Source organism: Stegodyphus dumicola, chromosome 7, assembly GCF_044657685.1.
Source record: "Stegodyphus dumicola isolate Sdum_Otavi_A_Nest chromosome 7, ASM4465768v1".
NCBI classification, from domain to species: domain Eukaryota; kingdom Metazoa; phylum Arthropoda; class Arachnida; order Araneae; family Eresidae; genus Stegodyphus; species Stegodyphus dumicola.
The window spans coordinates 99,631,418-99,653,710 of NC_140774.1; the positions used below are offsets into that span (position 1 = coordinate 99,631,418).

General features: G+C 29.8%; 1 protein-coding gene across 3 annotated transcripts in view; it reads right to left on the bottom strand.

The window, feature by feature from the left end:
* Positions 1-971: 971 nt before the first annotated feature.
* The window catches only part of LOC118183338 (putative protein phosphatase 2C T23F11.1), a 73,368-nt gene continuing 52,046 nt past the window's right edge, over positions 972-22,293 (bottom strand). For all 3 annotated transcript variants that reach the window (XM_035352845.2, XM_035352844.2, XM_085820631.1), the window contains exons 8-9: positions 19,783-19,928; positions 972-12,266 (exon numbers count right to left, since the gene is read on the bottom strand). In XM_035352845.2, coding sequence (XP_035208736.1) covers positions 11,865-12,266; positions 19,783-19,928 — 548 coding nt within the window. In that variant the 3' untranslated portion in view covers positions 972-11,864. The remainder of the gene's footprint in view (positions 12,267-19,782; positions 19,929-22,293) is intronic.

The following is a 22,293-nucleotide window of genomic DNA, read 5'->3' on the forward strand; positions in this document are numbered from 1 at the left end:
TACAAAAAAGTTTGATTCTCTTATGACAAAAATTGATTATATTTCATTTTAATGTTTTCAAGCAGTCATATGCAAACTTAAGAACAGAATGTTTGCATCTGTGCATACTCAAAATGAAATATTAGTTAAAAAAAAAGGTTTCTAGTGCTAATAGATCAATTGCTGAACAGTACTATACAGACTGTCATGCAATATTTTGATCAATATAATTTTTTTCCAAAAACGATATCTTGTTTACAAAATCTTATAGAACTCATTATTAAGTATTTCAATTAATTTTTGATATTGCATGGAAGTCAATACGTTCTACTTCCTAAACTGAATATAAACTTGCATTAAAACTATGCGAGACATATAAAAACTTGAAATTTTTAGAACATTGATTTTAAAAAATGACAAAATATGACTATTTCTATCATTTAAAATGATCTTTTAAACAAGTGTGAATCCTAAATTTCATTTTGTTGATCTAGTAACAGCTGCTCATACATATTGAAAAAGACTGACACTCATCTAAGTGGCAGAATTAAAATCAGTGAGGCATAGTTTGCCATCCTGAAAAGTCTTTGCAAAATTCATGTAGCAAAAATCCTTGTGAAAAAGCATCTATGGAAAAATGACAACCACAAAGTGTACTGAAAAATAATTAATTAATGATAATTCTGGCACTAACTTGGCAGAAAAAATAAATTAGAGAGATTATTGCTGCTGATTGAAATGAAGATACTTTGCAAACACCTACAGTAAAAGTAGCATTTTCAACTAATCATATGAATTCACATGGATTTACTGGAAATCCAGATGTTTCATTAATTAGTATTTCAACACATTTATTTTACTCCAATCAGATAATTTCAGGCAGTTTTATAAAACTAAAGAAATTACCTTTATAAAATGTTCTAGCCATCTCTTGGATTAAGAATAAATTCAAAAGTGTGTCTTATTTTCAAAAATAATACAACCATATGTAATTATATTTGTGAATTATGACCTTTATTTTTCAATTTATATTAATTCAAAATAAATACAGAACATTAATGAATGAATCAATGAAATAAAACCAAGTGTAAATATTTGCATTTACAGAATATCTCAATAAACTCTTAGATCTGCTAAGTTACCAATATTTTTACAAAAGGCAGCATTATATACATGTTCTAGCACAATAATAAAATAGTTACACTTGGGAATTTACACAACTATACACATTTTCATTCTGAGAACATTAAAACTTTGTTCATCAGTTTGATTTTTGGCATATTTCTCAAATCGTGTACACTAAAGGCACAATATTTCAAACAAGTATAATAAGAAAAAGTAAACAATTATATGAAAGCTAAAATATATTATGCTCCACTATGAATTCAATATTTAATAACACCAGTGTGGTAGTTTTTCTTGTCAACTTTAAGAAGAGAAACAATGTTTCTGAAAATAGATTAATTACAAATTTTAACTTTCATTTCTTTAATAATGGGTGTAACATGCATTCCCTGAACTTAATAATTTGTAAAATTCAACTATCATTTGGTGTTATTTTGAATAAATAATTTTGGCACCCACTTTACCGACATCGATTCAAAATTCAATAGTTTTCACAGGACTCATCTCATAAACCCATCCTTTGTATTTCTCCTTATTTCTCTTAATAAACAGCACAAATTATTCAGTGTTAATTTATGGAATAAAGCAGTAAGACTTCACAAAATAATCCTGTTTCTCTAGAAGGGCAATCTTTGCTGTTATCTGCTGAAATCCATTCATCTACTTTTTACTAAATATAATGCCAAGTAATGGCTGAAATTTGTTATTAAATATTTCTTTTGGATACTTTTTTAGTGAACATTTTAAACTATAAATAGAAATAACATATAAAGACAACCCTTCATTAACAAAAGGGAGAAGTATATTAGTCGTTAAAATGCACACAGTTTAAGAGGAGGTGTATTTGTTTTTTAAATCATGCACTATAAAAGATATGACTAATTATTCAGCAGCATGATTTATTGCACGCTTTCCTAGACATAATATGGCACAATATCAAACAATATGAATTTGCTTTCTGGGAAACGAAGCTGCAAACACTAAATGCATTCATATTATGAAATGGCAATTCTATGCACAAAACACAGATTCAGGCACAGATTTGTAAAATTTATCCATACATCAAGTATCTTAAAAATATTTTTGCCACAGAAAAAAAAAAAAAAAAAAAAGTTAATGTCTTTTAAACTACTATTTTAACATGAATATTTTACAAAAAGACATTTACTCAGTAGTCACTACTTCATTTCAAATTCGATTTTATGTTTTGCAAGATGGAAGTGTTAAGTTATAAGAAATGCATACCTTTGAAAAACTACATAATGAACATTTAGGGCTTCTAATGATATTTTAAAATCTATAAGTTATCATAAATGTAAAATTTGTCTCGAACATAGATTACAGTTTTCATTTCTCTCAAAATAAAAAATTATATATAATAGTCATCATTTAAAAAAAAATTATCCACAAATAGATTTAGTTACTTAAAAGATTACATGTTTTAATCAAAATAGGAAAAATTTAAAACATATCCATAAAATGAAGGACGTAAAGGAAATTTATCTAAACAACATATAATTATACAATTTAAAAAAAAATATAAACAACCTTTTGGAAACAACCTCATTAGCTGCAAAATATGTGGTCCCATTCATCAAAACACACCACATGCTATAAAACTCATAAAATTTGACACAATAAGAAAACAGGAATTTTTTACATTTACAAATAATTATTAAAATTGAAAGCAAATACAGCTTAAGGGCGAAATGTTTTGAACTATAAAAGTGATTAAGTAATATAGCAACCAGCTAAATGATAAATTTTATGTTTAAAGGCACATTTACTGCAAAAATTACAATGAAAGCAGACTGCATGCCAGAGTGCCTATACATATTAGTCAAAACAGCATATTGAAATAAAATTACTCTTTAATAGCAATAATATTTAAATTTATACATTTTCTTTCAGAGAATCTAATCACTAGCTATATATTGGGTAGCCGTACAATAGCTCTCTGACACGGTGCTTCCAGAGATATATGGTGGTTAAGATTCTCCCCTTTGGCTTCATAATTAATAATTGTAAATAAAAAAAAAATTGCCAGTTTATCATTATTTTTAAATATAAAAGACATTCAACAGGGATTCTGCTATCAGTAGAGCCTAGTTTGTAAGAAATAAAGCCAGCAGAAATCTGCTTTTCTATAGCACTATATGGAGATTATTATTAACCAGCAATATGCAGTCTTGTTGAAGCCATGTTTCAAGAAAAGATCTCAGATACAGAAAATTGCAAGACCTAATATTCCTTATTAATATAATGATGAACTATTCACATATTTTCATTCTGGTATTCCCGAGAAGGATTTTGCTTACGAACTTATTTTAGCATTCCAAATAAAAGTTCACAATGTTTAGAAATTTTAGCTACTTACATTTTCAAAAAGAAAAGTAAGAGATATGCTGGAAGAATACAAAAATAAATTACAATGAGACTTTTCACATCAACAACCACAGAAAACAAGCAGCATTTCCAAATCATAATTTAATAACAGTACTTAACACACTTATCTGGAACCCTGGTTAGTCACCTCAGGAAGGCTTCAACGAATTGCTTGCTACAGCCCAGTCTCAAAACTTACAAAAATGAAAGCACTACTATGCTGCTTTAGTTATGCATTTCATGGATCATTGATGATTGTCCAATTCTTGAATTTCTGATTGTTGAATCAGCTATTATGCAAATTGGGTAAATAAATTTGAAGATAATTCATAAATCAGTTACCAAATGATTTGGAAGCAAGTTCTACAAATAAAATAGCTTCAACTGTTAAAAAATGATGTACAACTCATTTCAGTTTTCAGCAGAGTATAATGCATGAATAATTACAATGGAGCTAAAACATCATGAAGTGTTTTGATCAGTAACTTGCACCTTATCATTCAATATCTCATCACCAAATCCGTATGACTTTGATAGCACAGCAAGATTTTCAAGACTCCAAAAACCCCTATAGTAACAAATACTGAAAAATTCCTAGGCTGCAATGGATTTAAATTGTTTAATTTCATGGGCTTTCATATTTTCTCCAGGTTTGGTACTCAAATGTAACGCTACACTTAATGTACCCGGTTATCCATCTTGAATTTTCACCTTGATTGAAAATTTCAGTTTCTATCATCAAACACTATATTTACAGCAACCAAAAAATCAAAATATTCCTTCAGCATTTATAGGCAACAAGACGGACTGAATTATACTTAAGCTGAAACAAGCATTTAAATGAAATGAAGAAAGAAATACTGATTGATTTGATAAGGAAAGAAATAACTCACACAGATTACATAAAAATATTTCCCTAAAAAATAAAAATCTCCTGTTTCATGTGTGTGAAATACATTAAAATGCAAATATTAAATGTTTCATTTATTACAGTTTATAATGTTGGATACTTCTGGCATGCATTATTTACATCAGTATTTATATTTATGTAGGACATTACTATATTATGAAAATGAAACTTATAAGATAAATAAAATTTATGAAGATAAAAGCACATGGATATAAATTAATTCCATATTCTCTAGAATTTTTCAAGCTAAATCTGTCACACCCCCCATCCAAGATTGAAATAGGGTGAAAGCCTATTGAAATATGACAAATTATGGTGACGCCAACCAACAAGACGTATAGAGGGCGCTAACTGTCAGTCTGGAGAGGCGCCAAAAGTTTAGTTTCCAAGAGGGAGACCGACAGAGAGGTCATAGGGAAGGCTCGTGGAAGCCATTAATGAAAACGAAATTAACTTGTATTACTTTATATATTTCAGTTATTAGTATTGTAGTTTAGTATTAGTTTTGTGTTTGTGAAATAAATTTTAAAAATACAAAAGGCTGGAGTTATTTCTCTATGAGGCGGTGGATGAAGAAAGGGATGATATCACACCGTATGTGTGACGCCAACCAACAAAATGTATACAGGGCCGCTGGCTCTTGATCTGAAGACGCCAAAAGTTTTAGTTTCCAAGAGGGAGACCAACAGAGAGATCATACGGAAGGCTCGTGGGAGCCATTAATGAAAACGAAATTAACTTGTATTACTTTATATATTTAAGTTATTAATATTGTAGTTTAGTATTAGTTTTGTGTTTGTGAAATAAATGTTAAAAATATAAAAGGGTGGAGTTATTTCTCTATGAGGCGGTGGATGAAGAAAGGGATGATATCACAATAATAAATATAACAAAAATAAATTACATTAATTTCTTAATTGTTCTGTTCAGAATATGGTTGAATGAACAAGTATTGACATCCACTAATCATTGCAATAAATCCTCCAGTATTATCTTCATATGGAATTAATTTTCTAAAATAAAATTGAAATATGGATATATATTCTGATCTTTTTATGACACACGGATATATGGAATGATTTCAGCAAGATTCTCTTTACTGCACACAGATCAGATATACAACCATTGAAAATAGTATCTAAATTTAATCATTCTTAAATAAAAAGGTTCCGATTCTATAAAATGTAATCAAGAAGATAAAAAGCAATCACTATGGCCCCTATATGTATTAAAAAAATTATCAAAACAGTTTTAATTTCCTCTCCAGCATTTTTTAACCCTCCAAGAAATTTTGATGCATGTTGTTAACAGTACTGTTGAATTCTGCCAATGTATAATGATACATCAGAATGATTTAAATGAATAAATTTCTCCTTCTCAACATAAGAATCTGATATGCAATTTAACGTGCATTTAAAAAGTAAATAAAAACACATCCTCGAATCTTTCACAATGAAAATATCAACCAGATCCTTTTTTTTTTCGGGGGGTGGGGAGCAGATTTATTTTCACATGCATTCTGACTGCTTAATTAAGGGCATTCATGTTATACCTACTTCTTATACAAACAACTTCACTAACACAAATATATTTTTAATCACATAAATAAATATATTTTTAGATGTTCATAAAGAAATACAATTATTTTAAATGAAAAAAATACCTCTCCTTTAAGAATATTCAGAGGAAATGAAATTTGCAACTTTAATAATATATTTTTTAAAAAAATCTAATTTATTTAGATACATTTTGTACCTAAAGGCAGAGATCAATATGTGATTCGACACTGGAAAATAAAATAATAAATTTTAAATTATGAATAAGCATAATCCAAAAATTTTTATAGCAATTTTTTGATCAAGTTGCAAACAGTCATACATTATTAGCTAAAAGGTTAATTTAAGCTAAGTTATACACATACATACCCCCCCCCCATATAAGTTTGATCACATATTAAATTAAGTAAAATTACTGCAGAAAAAATTGATAGCACTGAAAATATTACTTTAACAAATAGAACGTTTCAGGCTTTCCTATGCTTAAAACCATTTGCATATTACAGTATGTGAGAAATAACTACTCATACAGTGAGACAAAAATATAATTATAATTTTTTTTTTTAATTTCAACATCAAGAATTTTATATTTTCACTAGTCAAACTGAATAAAAATTACAACTATAATCACTTCTGAATGTTCAGATAAAGATAAAAATCTTGACCAGCAAATATGACACATTAGAACTTTTTTTTCATAAAGAATTATATACTGAACTGGTAAATAAAACTTTATTCGGAAAGAAGACTGCAGGATGGGGGAAAAAACACTTACCAGGATACAATTTTTAAACAGAGTAAATGTTTACATTAATAGAATTGGAAGTTCAAAAACTAGGAGTGCGCTCATGATATTGCAGATACATTTATTAAAAATTTTATACACAGAATAGCCTTCATTTTCTTTTGATTCTATACAATAAATGCTTCAGTGTCTTTCTCAAAACTTTAAAAAAAAAAAAAAAAAAAAAAAATCCTAATGATATCCATTCTTAAAGAGATCACATATCAGGTTCTGTATACAGCTATGGCACCTTTGACTGCATCATATGGTCATTCTTGCTCTTGCTCTCTGTTTTAAAAAATGTAGATTTCTTATATGAGCTTTTGGTAAATTATTTTAATGATATAATATCTATTTATTTAACTGAAATTGAAGAAGATATTTACAAAGTTAAAAAAAAAAAAAAAAAAAATGCCTACAGGGTTGCTGTAGTGTCACTATGTTCTGAAGCCTTATCACAAATAAATTTATTGATAAAATTAATGTGCCAAATACAAAAATTTTTTGATATGCTGATGCCATATTGCTGTTAATTTACAGTTCCTCACTAGGAGAAGGAAAAAAAAAACTGATCACATTTTTAATAAAATTGGATTTATTCTTAATAAAGTGTATAACAGTAACATAAAAAAGGAATTAGATTTAACACTGAGAAAGTTTTGTCTTGTTTTTCTCCTTAGGGTGGCAAGTTAAACAGGCCACCTGAGCTGAAGCTTAATTATCATAAAATTAAATTTATTAAACTTAAAAACTTTGTTGTAATTCTAGATGAGAAGCTGAATTTTATAGAACATTTCATATTTATAAAATAAAACAATAGATGGAATTTTAAAATACTGTAAAAGAACTTTTACTGTGTGCTGGCCAACAAAAGTACCCCCTTCAGAATATCCTGAATGATGTTAACATCCCAATAGTTATATAAAGAGAGACGCTAATATGACTTAGATCAAGGGTTCTTAACCCCGTGCCTGCGACTGTCTGCTATATACTATATTAGTACTATTTTGAATTTTTTGTTACCTTTTTAATGTATGGTATTGTTTATGATGCTTATGATTGCATACTATGCCTGCCAGCATTTCCTGTTTGTCAGATGTGCCCAGACGGGGAATAAGGTTAAGAACCCCTGGCTTAGATGAAATCAGGCACACTGCACAAAAGTTGGATGCTCACGACCACCAGTCTTCTCGCCTGGCTCAAATAAAGTTATTTTCATATTGGCTGGTATTTCACCTCTTAAAATTGCAATTTAAACTACATTAAATAATTATGTTTTAGATGTGGAAGAAATTTGTAATGCCTGGCAAAAAGACAAGGTATATAGTTTGACAAATTATTTCTCAAAACTAGTAAAACTGAGATTTATACTTATGGTTCTGGGCATGAGAATGATATAGATTGTGCATTTATGGTTTAATTTTACTGCCTGGAAATCAATATTAAACATTATATGATACAAATTATTAACCCTCTATATCAAGCTCAACTAGGTGCACTAGAACATACTTAGTGGTTGGATCTCTGCTCATTTCAATGTTAAACCTAGAATATGTTATATATATATGATGGATGTACTACTGGCACCACTGGCGTCCTCCAGAGTGCAACACATTGAAATAAATTACTTCATACAGTGTCACAAACAAACAAAACAAAAAAGGGAAAGAACCAAGCAAAAAACATAATTTAAAACTGTTCTGGATTCAAGCTAATATCAGTTTTTACAGTAGCCACACAGATCATGCATTGGCTGAGGAGGCTAAATCTCTTGATTAAAACTTACATCACCAAGTGCACAGCTTATTACAATATTCCAGGTTCAAAAAGAATAACATGAATGAAAAACAAACTTACTGAAGAATGGATTCAAAAGGGACATTAAAGAAAAACCGAGACTATCCAAAGAAACTCATACGTGAGAAATTACGATACTGGTTTAAATCATTTAAAAAAAAAAAAAAAAAAAAATGGGGGGGGGGGCATCCATAATATGAACTAAAGGGTTCATTATAAAATATCATTAATAAACAGGTTTTTTATGGTAAAATTTATTACTTGTGCTAGTGAATGTCATTATTCTAGCAAACTAATTTTCCATGATTACTTACGAGCACTGGTGCCTCCAGGGATGAGCAGCAGTGCAGCTGAACTCCCTCCAAGAAAATCAAAAATATTAATTTTAAATCCATTTTTAAAGTTTTATACATTTTTTAAACATTTATTTTACACTTTCCTTTTCAATATTCATTTTCTGATGCTTAAAGTTGAAGAAAATTGCACAAATAGTAAATATTAAGATTATTCTCAGGGTCATAATATAATTCATTAATATTGCCTACCTAGTTAATAGTCTTAAAAATAAATTTGTATATGTTGTTTAAAACAGTATTTTATTTTTATATTTCTGTATATAAAAATAGGTTTCATTTTTATCAGTTAAAATTTTAAAAATTTGTAACTAACATTTCTTGTATAATAATGAAATAACTTATTATTAACTTTTAATATTTACAAATATTTCATTTAGGTTTGTTAGACTGTTTATTCTTTTGTAGCTTTTTAGTATCTGACAAAATAAATATTTCATTTAGAAATATTACATATTACATGTCCACACACTTAAAGTTGGGAATCAGGAGATCCACAAATTAATGAAAAGGCTAGGAACCCTTGAATCAAATTGTTAGTTCTAAATTTACACAAATAAAATTCACTTCCAAGGCTCTAACATATGCAAAAAGTATAATATTATTAGAAACATTAGGCACTTTACTGAGCACTTTTATGTCCTTTAATGCAGAATGCAATAGATTTATGTCCTGAGTTTAATAGTCTTAAAATTTTATAAAAAAAGGCTATTGTTTTTATGAGAATAAAAATGAAAATTGTTAATGGTAATATAGATATAACAGGGATTAATGTAACAGAGGAAAATTTTGTTTCCTTTACTTAGACGAACACCAGTTATGTTAACTAAGTTAACTGGCACTTGCAGGTAAAAGGAAATTAAAAATGGGATAAAATACATTAGGACAACAAACTGGAACCAAGTTTAATCACAAAATAAAAGTATAAAAGCTAACGCAAACAACCCATCTGCTTCGTCAACTGCAGCTGGAATGGATAGCTTAAATCATGTTCGTCATCTTTTATTGGTTTTTGCACTGTTGTTGCACCCAGAATTGCAGTCCAGTGAACGTTATGTTACTTAAATATTACGAAATCACAAGTCCTACCTGCATAAGAGGAAGGGGGTTTTCACAGGGGACCCTGCATTCTAATTTGTTTAATTGCTTTATTTTACCTTTTTTTTTTTTTTTTTTTTCCTTGGCTACTTGGTTCCTGTTGCCTGATTTCCCCCAAACTTTTAAATTATTAAATTAAATAAATTTGGGATAATTTATATCCTTTAATATATCTATGATAAATAGAACGAGCATGGGTGAGATGCTGAGTGTTTTTGGTTATTGTTCCATAAGCTGACACTTCATGTGATTTGACTCATGGGAAATTCTCACTCTTAACCCAATTTAGTCTGAAGTATATAGACATACATGGAAATAGTACATTTTTACAAAGAGTACACAGAAATAGGTTATCAATCAACTTAAATGAAACAAACTGTTTTTTTACATTATGAATTACTTATAAAAGTATTATTGCATAATTACACAAAAAAACTCCAGCTTTGAGCAAATGGCTTTCAAACAGAAAACTGAGCTGCCAATCTTAGTGCACCTCTTGATATAAAAATTAGGTTATTTAAAACAAAAAGACTAAGATTGCATTTGAATTATTAGTTTCTTTGGGCAACCTGTAAAACAAGGCATTGAAAAACTAACTTTATTACCAAAGTGAAGATAATTCCTTAACTGACAAAAAGAAAAAAAAAATAATTTACTACTTTAATACTTAACACTTTTACTTTAATACTTTTATAACTTATTATGATTTTATGATGCCTGACTTATGTAGATTTTAAAATCATACTTGATGTTTCCTTATCAAATTAGCTATCAAAGCTTCATGCAGGATCCAATTTAACAAGGAAATACAATACCTCTACTTTTAAAAAATGTTCGAGCAAAACGCACAAGACAATAACTTCCAAAATAATTAGTTCTAGAACAAAAAAACATAAGATTTCCAGCTCTTTCCGAGATCGTGATTTTTTAATTTCTTTAATTTTCAATTTCTTTCTTTTCCCCCTTTCTAAATGCACATCTCGCATCTTTTGGTTACAACAGACAAAAATTTAATCAAATACTGAATACTTCTAAAGCAATGTTTCTTTGAATGGCTGACACCAATGAGAATTTTCATGAAATTTTTAATTCTTCGGAGGGTCACTAATGCAAGAAGGAAGAAGTACCATTTTTGTAACATGTAAAACGCCCATTACAACCATGAAAAAATTATGAAGCAAAAGCATTGAAGTCTCAAAATCAGTGAAATTTGATATTTTAAAAGCAGCAGGATATAATGACAATATAAGATATAATGGGCCATATTAACATACCAAAAATATAAATAATACACATTTAACTATGTATAAATTGTCATACAAAGTCAAGCCATAAATATTTTAATATGACAATCCAAAACATGAACAATACTTTTAAATCACAGCATCAACAGATTTACTGCATATGTAATTCCCTAAAACACAGTATATATTTCTAAAAAGGTAAGTAATAAACACATAAAACACACATGTATCTCAACTCAGAATTTCTGCATTCTATAGATCTAGATAATTTTAATTTCACACACATACAGCAAGAGAAAGGAGGAAAAAAAATGATTCAAAATCATTTTAATCTCATAAAATGTTGAAAGAAATTCTTGTTACATACTCATAAATTAAAAAAATAGGCAACTAACAAATAAAATCTCGAAAATTTTAAATTTCCTGCAACTGAATTTACTAAAGCATTCAATTTTTTGACAAGAAAAAATACATGAAAAAATTATAAATCATATGTTGTATACATTTTTTTTGTGCCCAAGTTAAAAAGTTTCCAGGCATTAACATATTTTATTATGTACAGTAAATATCCATTTGTGCAGAAATTACCTACATATCTTACATTTTTCTCTCTTTTTTTAAGGCTAAATATACTTATGCTATAGCGAGTTCCCCTCCTTCTCTTACAGAATTGTCCATTTGAACTAAGCCAGTCAGATGTGAAGTAGGAGGTTGTTTGTCTGTAAGATTGGATGATACTACTGTTGATGGCCTATTTGTTGATATATTACAGTCCCGTAACTCATCACGTTGATGAATGTTATCTGATTTACTGCTATCTTCATCACATTCATCCTCTGCATCAGATGCAGATGATTCTGACAATACCAAAGTAGCATCATGAGGGGAAGTATAAACTCTAGAACATTTATTGGCCAGTTCCTCATATGATTCACCTTGCAATAAGCAAACAAGAACAACTGTCATATTATCACATCCTAAACCACCCATCTGGCAATCAGGAGCTAAGCATCGTGTCATGAGTTCTTCACATATCTTTGAATAAAGAGGAGAAAAACAAAGAATTAATCAATGAATACTGAAAGAAAAACATCATTATACATTCCACAAAACGCATATAAAAAGTTAAAAACAATTTTTCTTTTTAAATTTTGACTCAACACTTTCTGTAATAAAAAAACAATACATACATCCTATTTAACACATGCATGTACTTGTAATGTTATACAGATTTGTTGCATATAAAAACATACATTTTCATTACAGAAACCCTTATTTTGAACACATCCACTAACAAAACAGTGCAAATAATTCCAACAACAACCTATACTTCAATTACATATGTATTAAAAAATCTTAAATAAAACACTGCTTTATGTTCCCCATACTAAATGAACAATTAGATTATTTGGTAAACTGTTTTTGCAAACTTTCAGTTATGCCTTTCGTAATACTGGAGAATTTACAGATTCTTACTTCAAATAAAACTAATGAACTATAGCAATGGTTCCCAAACTGTGTGCTGCGGCACCCCTGGAAACAGTGGCCTCTTCAAAGGGGCACCGTAAAATGTTGTAAAAGCTTCAAAATTAATAGAACCGAGACATTTAGCCTCACCAAAAAAAAAAAAAAAAAAAAAAAAAAAAAAAAAAAAAAAAGGTGAAAAGCTACAAATGTCAAGAGATCTTGTGTGGTATGTTTTCACTTGACAATGTATAAAAGAAAAGAAGCCAGCACAGAATATTCTTGCGAATGTGAGCTGGTAATACCGTGCCTTCTCGATCTCGCTATGTATTACAACAATCTAACCTGAGAACACGTAGAAGGTTAGGACTAGCTTTTCATGGTATAGTTCATAAAAATAAATGGTGAAATGAATTGTTGCTAAAGTCAGCTCATCATGATGTTCGATTTGGATTTGCACATACCGAATTTCTGAGGTCACCCCCCCCCCAGGAGTCGATGTCACAGAAACGCCACTCACATCACCAACAAAAGTAACAATTTCATTACTTTATTTAATAGGAAAATGCTCCCATAATTTGACAAAAGCATTCACAATGATAATCTTAGTGGAACAACCGCGTAGCAGTTTTGAAACTGTATATATATATTAACACTGAAGCAGACATCATAACAACTGCTTTCTTCTCTTCCTGCTCAGTGAATGAGAGAATGCTTTAATTGCTTTTTTCATTGAAAGTGGGGTGAGGTTGGGATTGCAGGAATTTGTAGTTTTACTAATCTAATAATGCTAATAAAAGGGATGTTTTCCTACTGGTCATCGAATGATTGATATGAAATTGGCAAATTTTTAAATATAAGGCTGGATGCAATGTAATCTATTTATTTTTCATTCTGTTCTCTTAGCTACACAATATTTATATTTCATAGCGTAATTTTTACAATATGACATCTCGAAGTGGCAGAACTATATTTTATGGTGGACGTTATAGAACTATGTTTTCCACTTTATACTATATCCAGTGTTCTCAACTTAGGCTGACCATTAATATAGATATGTAGTATGATTAGTGTTATATAACTTCTTGTTTGTTGTCTTTGATAAATAGTCTTGTGATATTTTTCCTGTTGTATCTTTGATGATGAACCAATTTTGGAACAGTAAGAAATATAATTGTGCAGATAAAGAAAGTATGTCTTCAACCAATGGCATGAGTGTCATATCATAAATATGATGATAGTTATTTAGAGTTTGGTTTTACATCAGAAATGAATGTTGAGAAATGAAGAGAGACCACAATGTGTACTGTGTATGAAAGTTTTTGCCACGGAGAGTATGCTTCCAAGATAACTGAAGTGCCATTTAAAAGCTAATCACCCCAGCAAATCTTGAGCATTTTTCCTAGGAAGTTAAAAGAACTGAAAAAAAAAAAAAAAAAAAAAAAAAAAAAAAAAAAATTTAAAATGCATGACTGAATTAATACCTAACAATGCTTTCCTAGCATCTTGCAAGGTGACTTACAGAATCATGAAATCTAATAAGCCTCATGCCAGTGCAGAAGAACATATTCTACTGGCTGCTGCATCATGGTTGGCGAATCTGCTAGAAAGTTGCTTTTAAAAGTGGCTTTATCCAATAACACAATTGGTCAGAGAATACAACACATGGTGGAGGATATCAACATATACACATGGTGGAGGATCAATTAATTTTAAAAATAAAAGGAGTGGCATTTGGATTACAGCTAGATGAGGCTACGGATAATAATACAGATGTTCATTTGATAAGCTATGTACGGTTTATAGATGGTAATAATATTAAAGAAGACCATCTGTATTGGAAACATATTACTGCAGGAGCAAAGGTCAGAACCTGTTCAAGATTTCTAATTCATTCATATCTGAAAATAATTTAAATTGGCCCAAGTGCATTGGTATCAGTATTCACAGAGCTTGCTTCATGTCTGGTTGCTATGAAGGATTACAGGTACTTAATCAAGAGCAAATCATCAAATGCAATGTGACATTGCATTATTCATAGAGACATGCTGGCGTCAAAGCATCCGAGTCTTCCACTGAATCAGGTGTTAGAATATGGTAGATTTTAGAAAATCTCTTCCATTGAAAGCAAGGATTTTTTTAAAAACTGTGTGAGACTATGGGAGGTGAATACTCATTTTTGTTGCATTACAGCAGTGTACGATGGCTCTCCTGTGGTAATGTTTTATCATATACCTCTGAAAGGCAGCAAGAATTTTTTATTTAGATACAAAGATGCAGAAGATTTTGCTGATCCTGATGTTTTAATAAAACTGGCATATTTATGAGACATTTCTGAAAAGCTGAAGTCTTTTAATCTCTCTTCAAGCAAAAAACATGCATCTACAATCAATGGAAAAAATATCACCTCAGGGGGGGGAAAGAAAAAAAAAACCTCAAACTATAGAGAAGAAAATTGTATGAAAATGCCAGCAAAGATTACATTTTCATATTGCAGCAAACCGTGACATCAAATAAACTTTATCTTTCTTAAGGTATAAGAACCATGTGTTTCAGAGGCACTTATCACAGCTAATTATCTGGTTTGAGAAATACTTTCAAAATGAAAATTGTAATAGGTTTGCATGGATTCAAGATCCATTTAACATTAGTGCTCCACCTGAATTTACTTTTGCGGAAGAGAATCTTATTGAGAAATCTTGTGACAACGGTTTGAAAGCAAAATTTGGCAGCATGGAATTGACAGAATTTTAAATTTCAATAAAAGATGAATATCTCCTTGTAAGTGATAAGGTTAAGCAAATTTAATTCCATTTTCGATGCTGTATTTGTTCGAAGCTTGGTTTTCAACAATCACTGTAATAAAAAGCAAGTACAGAGCAAAAATTAACGTGGAAAAGGAAATGTGGGTGGATGTGTCCACTTCATCTCAAATTTTGAGAAAATACGTAGTTATTTGCAGACTCACCCATCCCACTGATTATTAATTGAATATTAATAAAGTTAAAAAAATTAAATAATGAAGATACATGAGTTTTTTTTTTAATCTCTTACGTATGATTAATTATATTTTTATTTAGGTTAGGGCATATTGGAAAAATTTTAATTGAAAAAAAGGCACCACGACTTGGAAAAGTCTGAGAACCACTGAACTTGGTAAAAATAAATTCGGAGTTTTATAAAACTCTCAAGAGAACTTTTTTATAGTTTCTACACAATTAATTTCACATTTATTAAACAATATATTTTAATGACACTATTTTTTTATAACTTTCTTCCTAAAAATCAAAACAGTTTAATTGTAAACTTAAAATACAAGCAGAAGTGACATGTTTTCAAGAAATTCTTCGGAGTTTGTGCAAGACACACACTTATTAAAATTTGTTTAACAAAAGCTAAGGTTAGAATGTTTGAATACATACACCTTACATTTAAAGAATAATAATTGTTGATTTTAATCTTTTTGATTTTTTTTCAAGGGAGTGAGAAGTTACACATAACAGTTAAGTCAATGTTTTTCAAATATTTTGTAAATTTAAATACTGAAACAAAATTTACAGGAAAAAAGCTGCTTTTAATCTTTTTTGTGAAAAGAGCTGAGAAATACTAGCAGAAAAATCATGCCACTGTCTCCCGTATGCCATGCAAAAAACACAAGATTGCATGAAGCATGTCACACAGTGCTTTGCTGTGGTTTACTTTACGATACATATATAAATTTCAAGTTTAAAGACTTTTAACACTCCACTGGTACAAAGCAGCATTTCAGCAAAGAAAACGTTAAATCTAAATACAGACAGAGACTGGTGTATGGTATTACATCTGTGTTGATCTCTAAACCAGTCTTAAACTCTACAAAAATAATAAGCATAAACTCAGAAATAATTTTGAGATTGATAAGACTAATATAACAATAACAAAATTTCAGCTGTTTCACAAGACCACTGATGTTCAATAAGTGAGCTGTCAATTAAAAAAAAAAATAAATAAAAAATATGAATGTTCAATATTTCCGAGGAAAAATACATGAATTTACAAATTTCAAGTTGCATGAAGATTTAAAATAAATAAATAATGATAATAATAAAAATTCACCAAATTGCTAAAGACATGCGGTTAAAAAAATATCTATCATTACAGTGCTATTTTATAATTTCCCTACATTCAAACCATCTCTTAAGGCCTCAAAATGACCAATTTTCAGTAGGAAAATATATATTAAATGAGTATATGCACATGGAATCTAAACTATTCATAAGATTCATTCATTAGATTTATTGCTTATGATTACTTAAATGTTTATTTTAAGTCACTGTTTGCTTACAATTTTACATACAATCATGCAAAATGATACACATTTTTGCTGTCTAAGTTACTTAAACATACAAAATTCTTAAGTTAAAAGAAGCACACTTAATCTTCTATCCTTATACCTAAATTTCTTGTGACAATCGGGATACTATTTACAGATTAAACACATTTTACAGATTTAGCAAAAGAAATGATAAAAATATTTGTAATCTTTACATCAGTTGCATTTACTGAATGAGTAATATTTAGGTCTTTTTGTATTCTTATGAAATTAATCAAATTATTTTTAGGATGATAGCACAGACATACACATAACAGTGAACTATTAGACAATAATAAAGGCTATATTCTATGAAAAGTTTAAGAAACTGGTTGCTCTCATGCACTAGTTGACTGTGAGAAGGAATGCTTTTAAGTCTTTGAAAAAGAAATAAGTTAAAAAAAATATGAAAATTTCCTGCAGCTAGACCATTTAGCAGCAAGGAATAGAACCAAAGCAAAATCTTCATGCAACACTTATGTCTGCTTATATCTGTCACCAATACCAACTTCTTTTTTTAATTCAGTGGCAGGCACTTGCCTACTAAGCATTAACCAATCCTAAGTCCAAAAGTGGTGGCCATTTTATTATGGAGGCACCTAACAGGTGGCCACCGTTGCCTCCTGTAAAAGGACGGACAGTTACAACCATGCCTTCTCCAAGATTCAAACCTGGTCTTTTTGGTACCACAGTAGGCTCCCCTAACCACTAAATGATATACGTTGCCCAACTACAATCCAAATTTTCATGCTTTACTTATCCACGGACTACTGGTGGTCCGTGAAAACTTTTTGATGGTCCGCAGTAAAATTGGGACATTATTTATATTTTTATGAAGATTCAGTTTAAAAAATGACAAGTAACAAAACCTGTTATGGAATATGGATTATACTTTTTTTTTAAAGATTTTAGCTACTAATTTTAGCGAAATTACTTCTGAATTTAGTGACTTTTTAGCTATTTTTGCAGGTGTATGTAGAAACATTAGGAAGAAAGAGTTAGTATCCATGAATATGCTGCTGTTATCAATAATGGAATTCTGTTTGCTTTAGAATTACAAACACATGCTCTTGTAGTCATTAATAACACAGTTTTTCTCGATGTCAATAAGCAACTTGATGGATTTTTATGAGAACCATCTGCATTCTTCTTTATAATTGCCTCACTGGAAGTTTCCGTCTTTATTTTGTCTGATTGTTGATCGATGGCGCCAATGTGGAATAAGCAATGATTATTATCTTTACAATAATTAAAAATTGGCGGCATAACACTTTCAGTTTATTGATATTGCTTTGCATTTGCCGGTTTGTTCTTGCTTTTCACGAAGTTCCTTTTTCAGTGATATAGAAATTTGAAGCTTTCTGTACAAGGAGGTAAGATTTTTGTACTTTTCATATAATTTTCCAATGTGAATGAAATATGTGTATCAGTGAGATGTTAATAGTGTTTTAATTGTTACTCATAATCAAGGGCGTAGCCTGAATTTCCATAAAGGCATGCTGCTGAACACCAAATGTTTCAAAAATTATACAACAAATGAGAATTAGAATTACATGTGTTAGAAAGTTGAATATTGTTTTGCGTATTAATACTGTACAGATTTGGTATTTAAATAGCTTATATTAGGAGAATTATAAATTAAATTGTTTTATGCAGCGCGTGATGAATATTAAGAGAAAACTAAGCCGGAAAATTAAAAATACAAGAGCATGTGCATTTAATAAATAAATATCTTTTTGATGTCGAGAAAATACCAGAAAATTCTCGTGCATTTAAAAAGCTTACATAGGCAGCATGAAAACGTCTTAGTTTGTAGTTGTTTTATAACTTTTGTTTATAAAACTGCGGTTGTTTACTGCAGCAAATTCAAGGATTAGCTTTCTTTACATTTCTCCGTTTTGAGTTAAGTTCTCTTGAACGTTTTTAGTAGTTTAAAAGAAAACTACTGTGAGATATTGTACAAATAGCTGAGGAAATACAAGCATTTTGTTTTATTTGTTGTGATAATAATAAATCTTATTTTTTTAAATTGGACTTGTGCATTCAATTCTCAATGAACCTGTACACATGCCACAGTATGTTGTTTTAAAGGTCTGATTTAAGTTTTTTTTTAATTCATATTAGTGGTCCATGAAGTTCTAAGGGTTGACGACCACTGTCTTATACCATTTCATGGACTTCAACTTCTCTGCCCAAGAACACATAAATCTAATAGCAGTGACGAACAATATTCTGGAACTGCTGAACCAATTGCCAACACAGAGGCCCTTCTTCTTTTTGCAATTTTTAATACTACAACTTTAAATGGTTTCTTCGTTAACATAAAGTTTCATGCTGTAGCCATTTTCATATACTCATTTGTCAAGACCTCTTTCTTGAAAAACTAATATGGCATCCACCTCATTGCTTAATAAATTGAAAAAAATAAAAATAAAATAAATTAATATATTTTTAAATAAACATTGCAAATTCGAAAACCTCATCAAAAATGAATAATATAAGAACACACAGCGACAGCAAAAGTACAACACAGAGCTAATATACGATTATGTACCGAGATTTTGAGGAGATATCTTGGTTGATTGGCAACTCAATTTCAGGAGGTGCTATAACAAAGAAGTACTGAAAACAAATTACACAAGAGTTTTTCAAAAAAGATCAGAAATATCAAAGATATCATGAAATATCATGATAAAAAAAATTAAAATGAATTTATATTATTAGATGCAAACGTACTTGCTCTGGCTCCATTTTTGCAGAAATTCTAGTTCTTACAAAATCAACTACTTCATCATTTGTCATAACATCCCAAATTCCATCACAAGCAAGGACAATGAATTCATGATCTGGAGTTATATCTTTAACAACAACATCAGGATAGGCTGTGTAGATTAACATTTATGTCAGAGAAAAATATACTAAACATGATATTAAGATTTGCACACATATATTGATACATGCAAAAAATAAATAAATAAATAAAATAATAATAATAATAATATAATGCCAAGTAATTTTAAAACTTACATTTTTATACAAGGAGAGGGGACATTAAAAGATCTGTATCAAGATATGTAATAGTTGTGTTAAACTATTGGATAAATTTGAATACTAAAATAAAATATATACAAAAAAGTTTATTTTAACCTTTTTTTGGGGGGGGGAAGAGAAGAGAAATACAGCACAAAAATTATGCCAGTGTCTCCCTTGACATAAAGAAACATTAAAATATTTTTATTAATTATTATTGGATAGGAAATGTTTTAAAAAGATCAACTAGACATATTATACAGGGTGTTTATAAAGTCCCGGACCCATTTTGATGTTTAATAACTCATAAAATAATACAGATACATTAAAATTAATAACATAAATGGTTAGATAGACTAAAAAAGTTTCATGACCCTTGTCAATGAACTTCCACGTGTGCCCCCTTCGTCGCACGGAGAATATCAAGTCGATATTCAATTTCACAGCAGGTCCCGGCAAGCATGTCGGCATCCACAGAGGCTATTGCGGTTCTAATTCTGGCTTTTAGGTCATGAATGTTCGACACTCTCCTCCTATAAACGTTGCCCTTTACAAATCCCCAAAGGAAAAAGCCCAGCGGCATTATATCAGGTGATCTGGGTGGCCAAGGAATCATACCTTCTCGCCCAATCCATCTTCCTGTAAAATGGTCATTCAAAAAACTACGAACGATGGTAATCCCAATGAGGTGGTGCACCATCTTGTTGCAAAAAGACATGTGGCTGAAGCTCTTCTAGTTGTGGAAATACAAAGTTTTCCAACATGTCTAAGTATATGACTGATGAGACCGTCTTTTCTGTAAAAAAGAAAGGCCCAATGACTCGGCCGTGCATTAGTCCACACCACACATTAACCTTTGGGGAATGCCTTTGTGCCTCATGGTATTCATTAGAGTTTTCAGATCCCTATATGCGCACATTAAAAGAGAGAAAAATGCAATTAATAAGCAGACGATATTTAGAAAAGTACAGATATTTAGACTGGAAAATGAAATTATCTGAAATTAACCACATGTGCAGACAATATTTACAAAAGTAAAGATATTCAAACCTTAAAAGAAAAATATATAATTTATTCCATCAATAAATGCCATAAGTTTGTTTATATCTTCATTATTTTATGAGTTATTAGGTCCAGGACTTTATAAACACCCTGTATATTAAATGTATTCTAAATTAACCAATGAGATATATTATTAAAAATACAATAAAGATTTGTTACGAATCAAAAATACTGTATAACCTTCTTCCCTCATTTTGAGATTGAATTTCTTGAGGGAATTTTCTCTCCTTTCCCTAAGTTTAAAAAATGGGAAGATGAGAAAAGCCCCCCTTTCCTATCGGACCCTGCCCAGCTGGCAATATACAAAAATAGCCTCTGGAAGCAAATTGCCATAAGAATATGTAATCCACTGTGAGTGTAATCTAACTGTTTGTAACCATTTTATGGTGTGTTCAAAAGTAATTATTTTAAGGATTATTTATGGAGTCTTTATTACGAAAAAAAGGATACTTTTCATGTTACAAAACTGACACTTAATTGCATGGCTGTTCAAGTTACGACGTTCCCCAATTTTTTTTTTAGATTCGACTTGCAGCTCTAAGTGTTTTAATTTATGAATTATTAATGTTAAGAAAAATCAATTCTGGCTCACACTTATTAGTTTATCTTGACCACTTTATTTTGTTACTTACAGTTTAAAATAAACAGCTTTTTAAGAGAATAGTAGTTTTTATGATTGAAAGAACACCCTATTCTGTTGAAAAAAAATATAGATGTAAGTGAAAAAAAGCTTTCATTGTTATAATTATTTTTGTTGTAATTACCTGATACTATTATGGTAATGAGAAGTAAAACTAGAAGTAGTAAATTTAATATAAGTAAACACACAAGTGTTTTGTTTTTATGTTTACTTTGATTTTCAGATAAAAGATTATTAATTTGATGAATATATTTATTTTGAACAAATCATTATTTTGATTTTAGATAAAATATTATTTGTGTGCTATGATTAAAGATTTTCAAGTTATTGGATATTAACTTGGTAAAGTACTGCTTGGATTTGAATATACTGTTTTAATTTTGCATAAAATATTACTTGTGTAGACCAAGCTGTAGTTTAGAATAAATACTGAATCATGTTTAAAGCATTCAAAATGTGTATTGTGTTTAAACACTAAAATAAGTATAAGGCAAAGAACCCCCCCTTTTTTACTG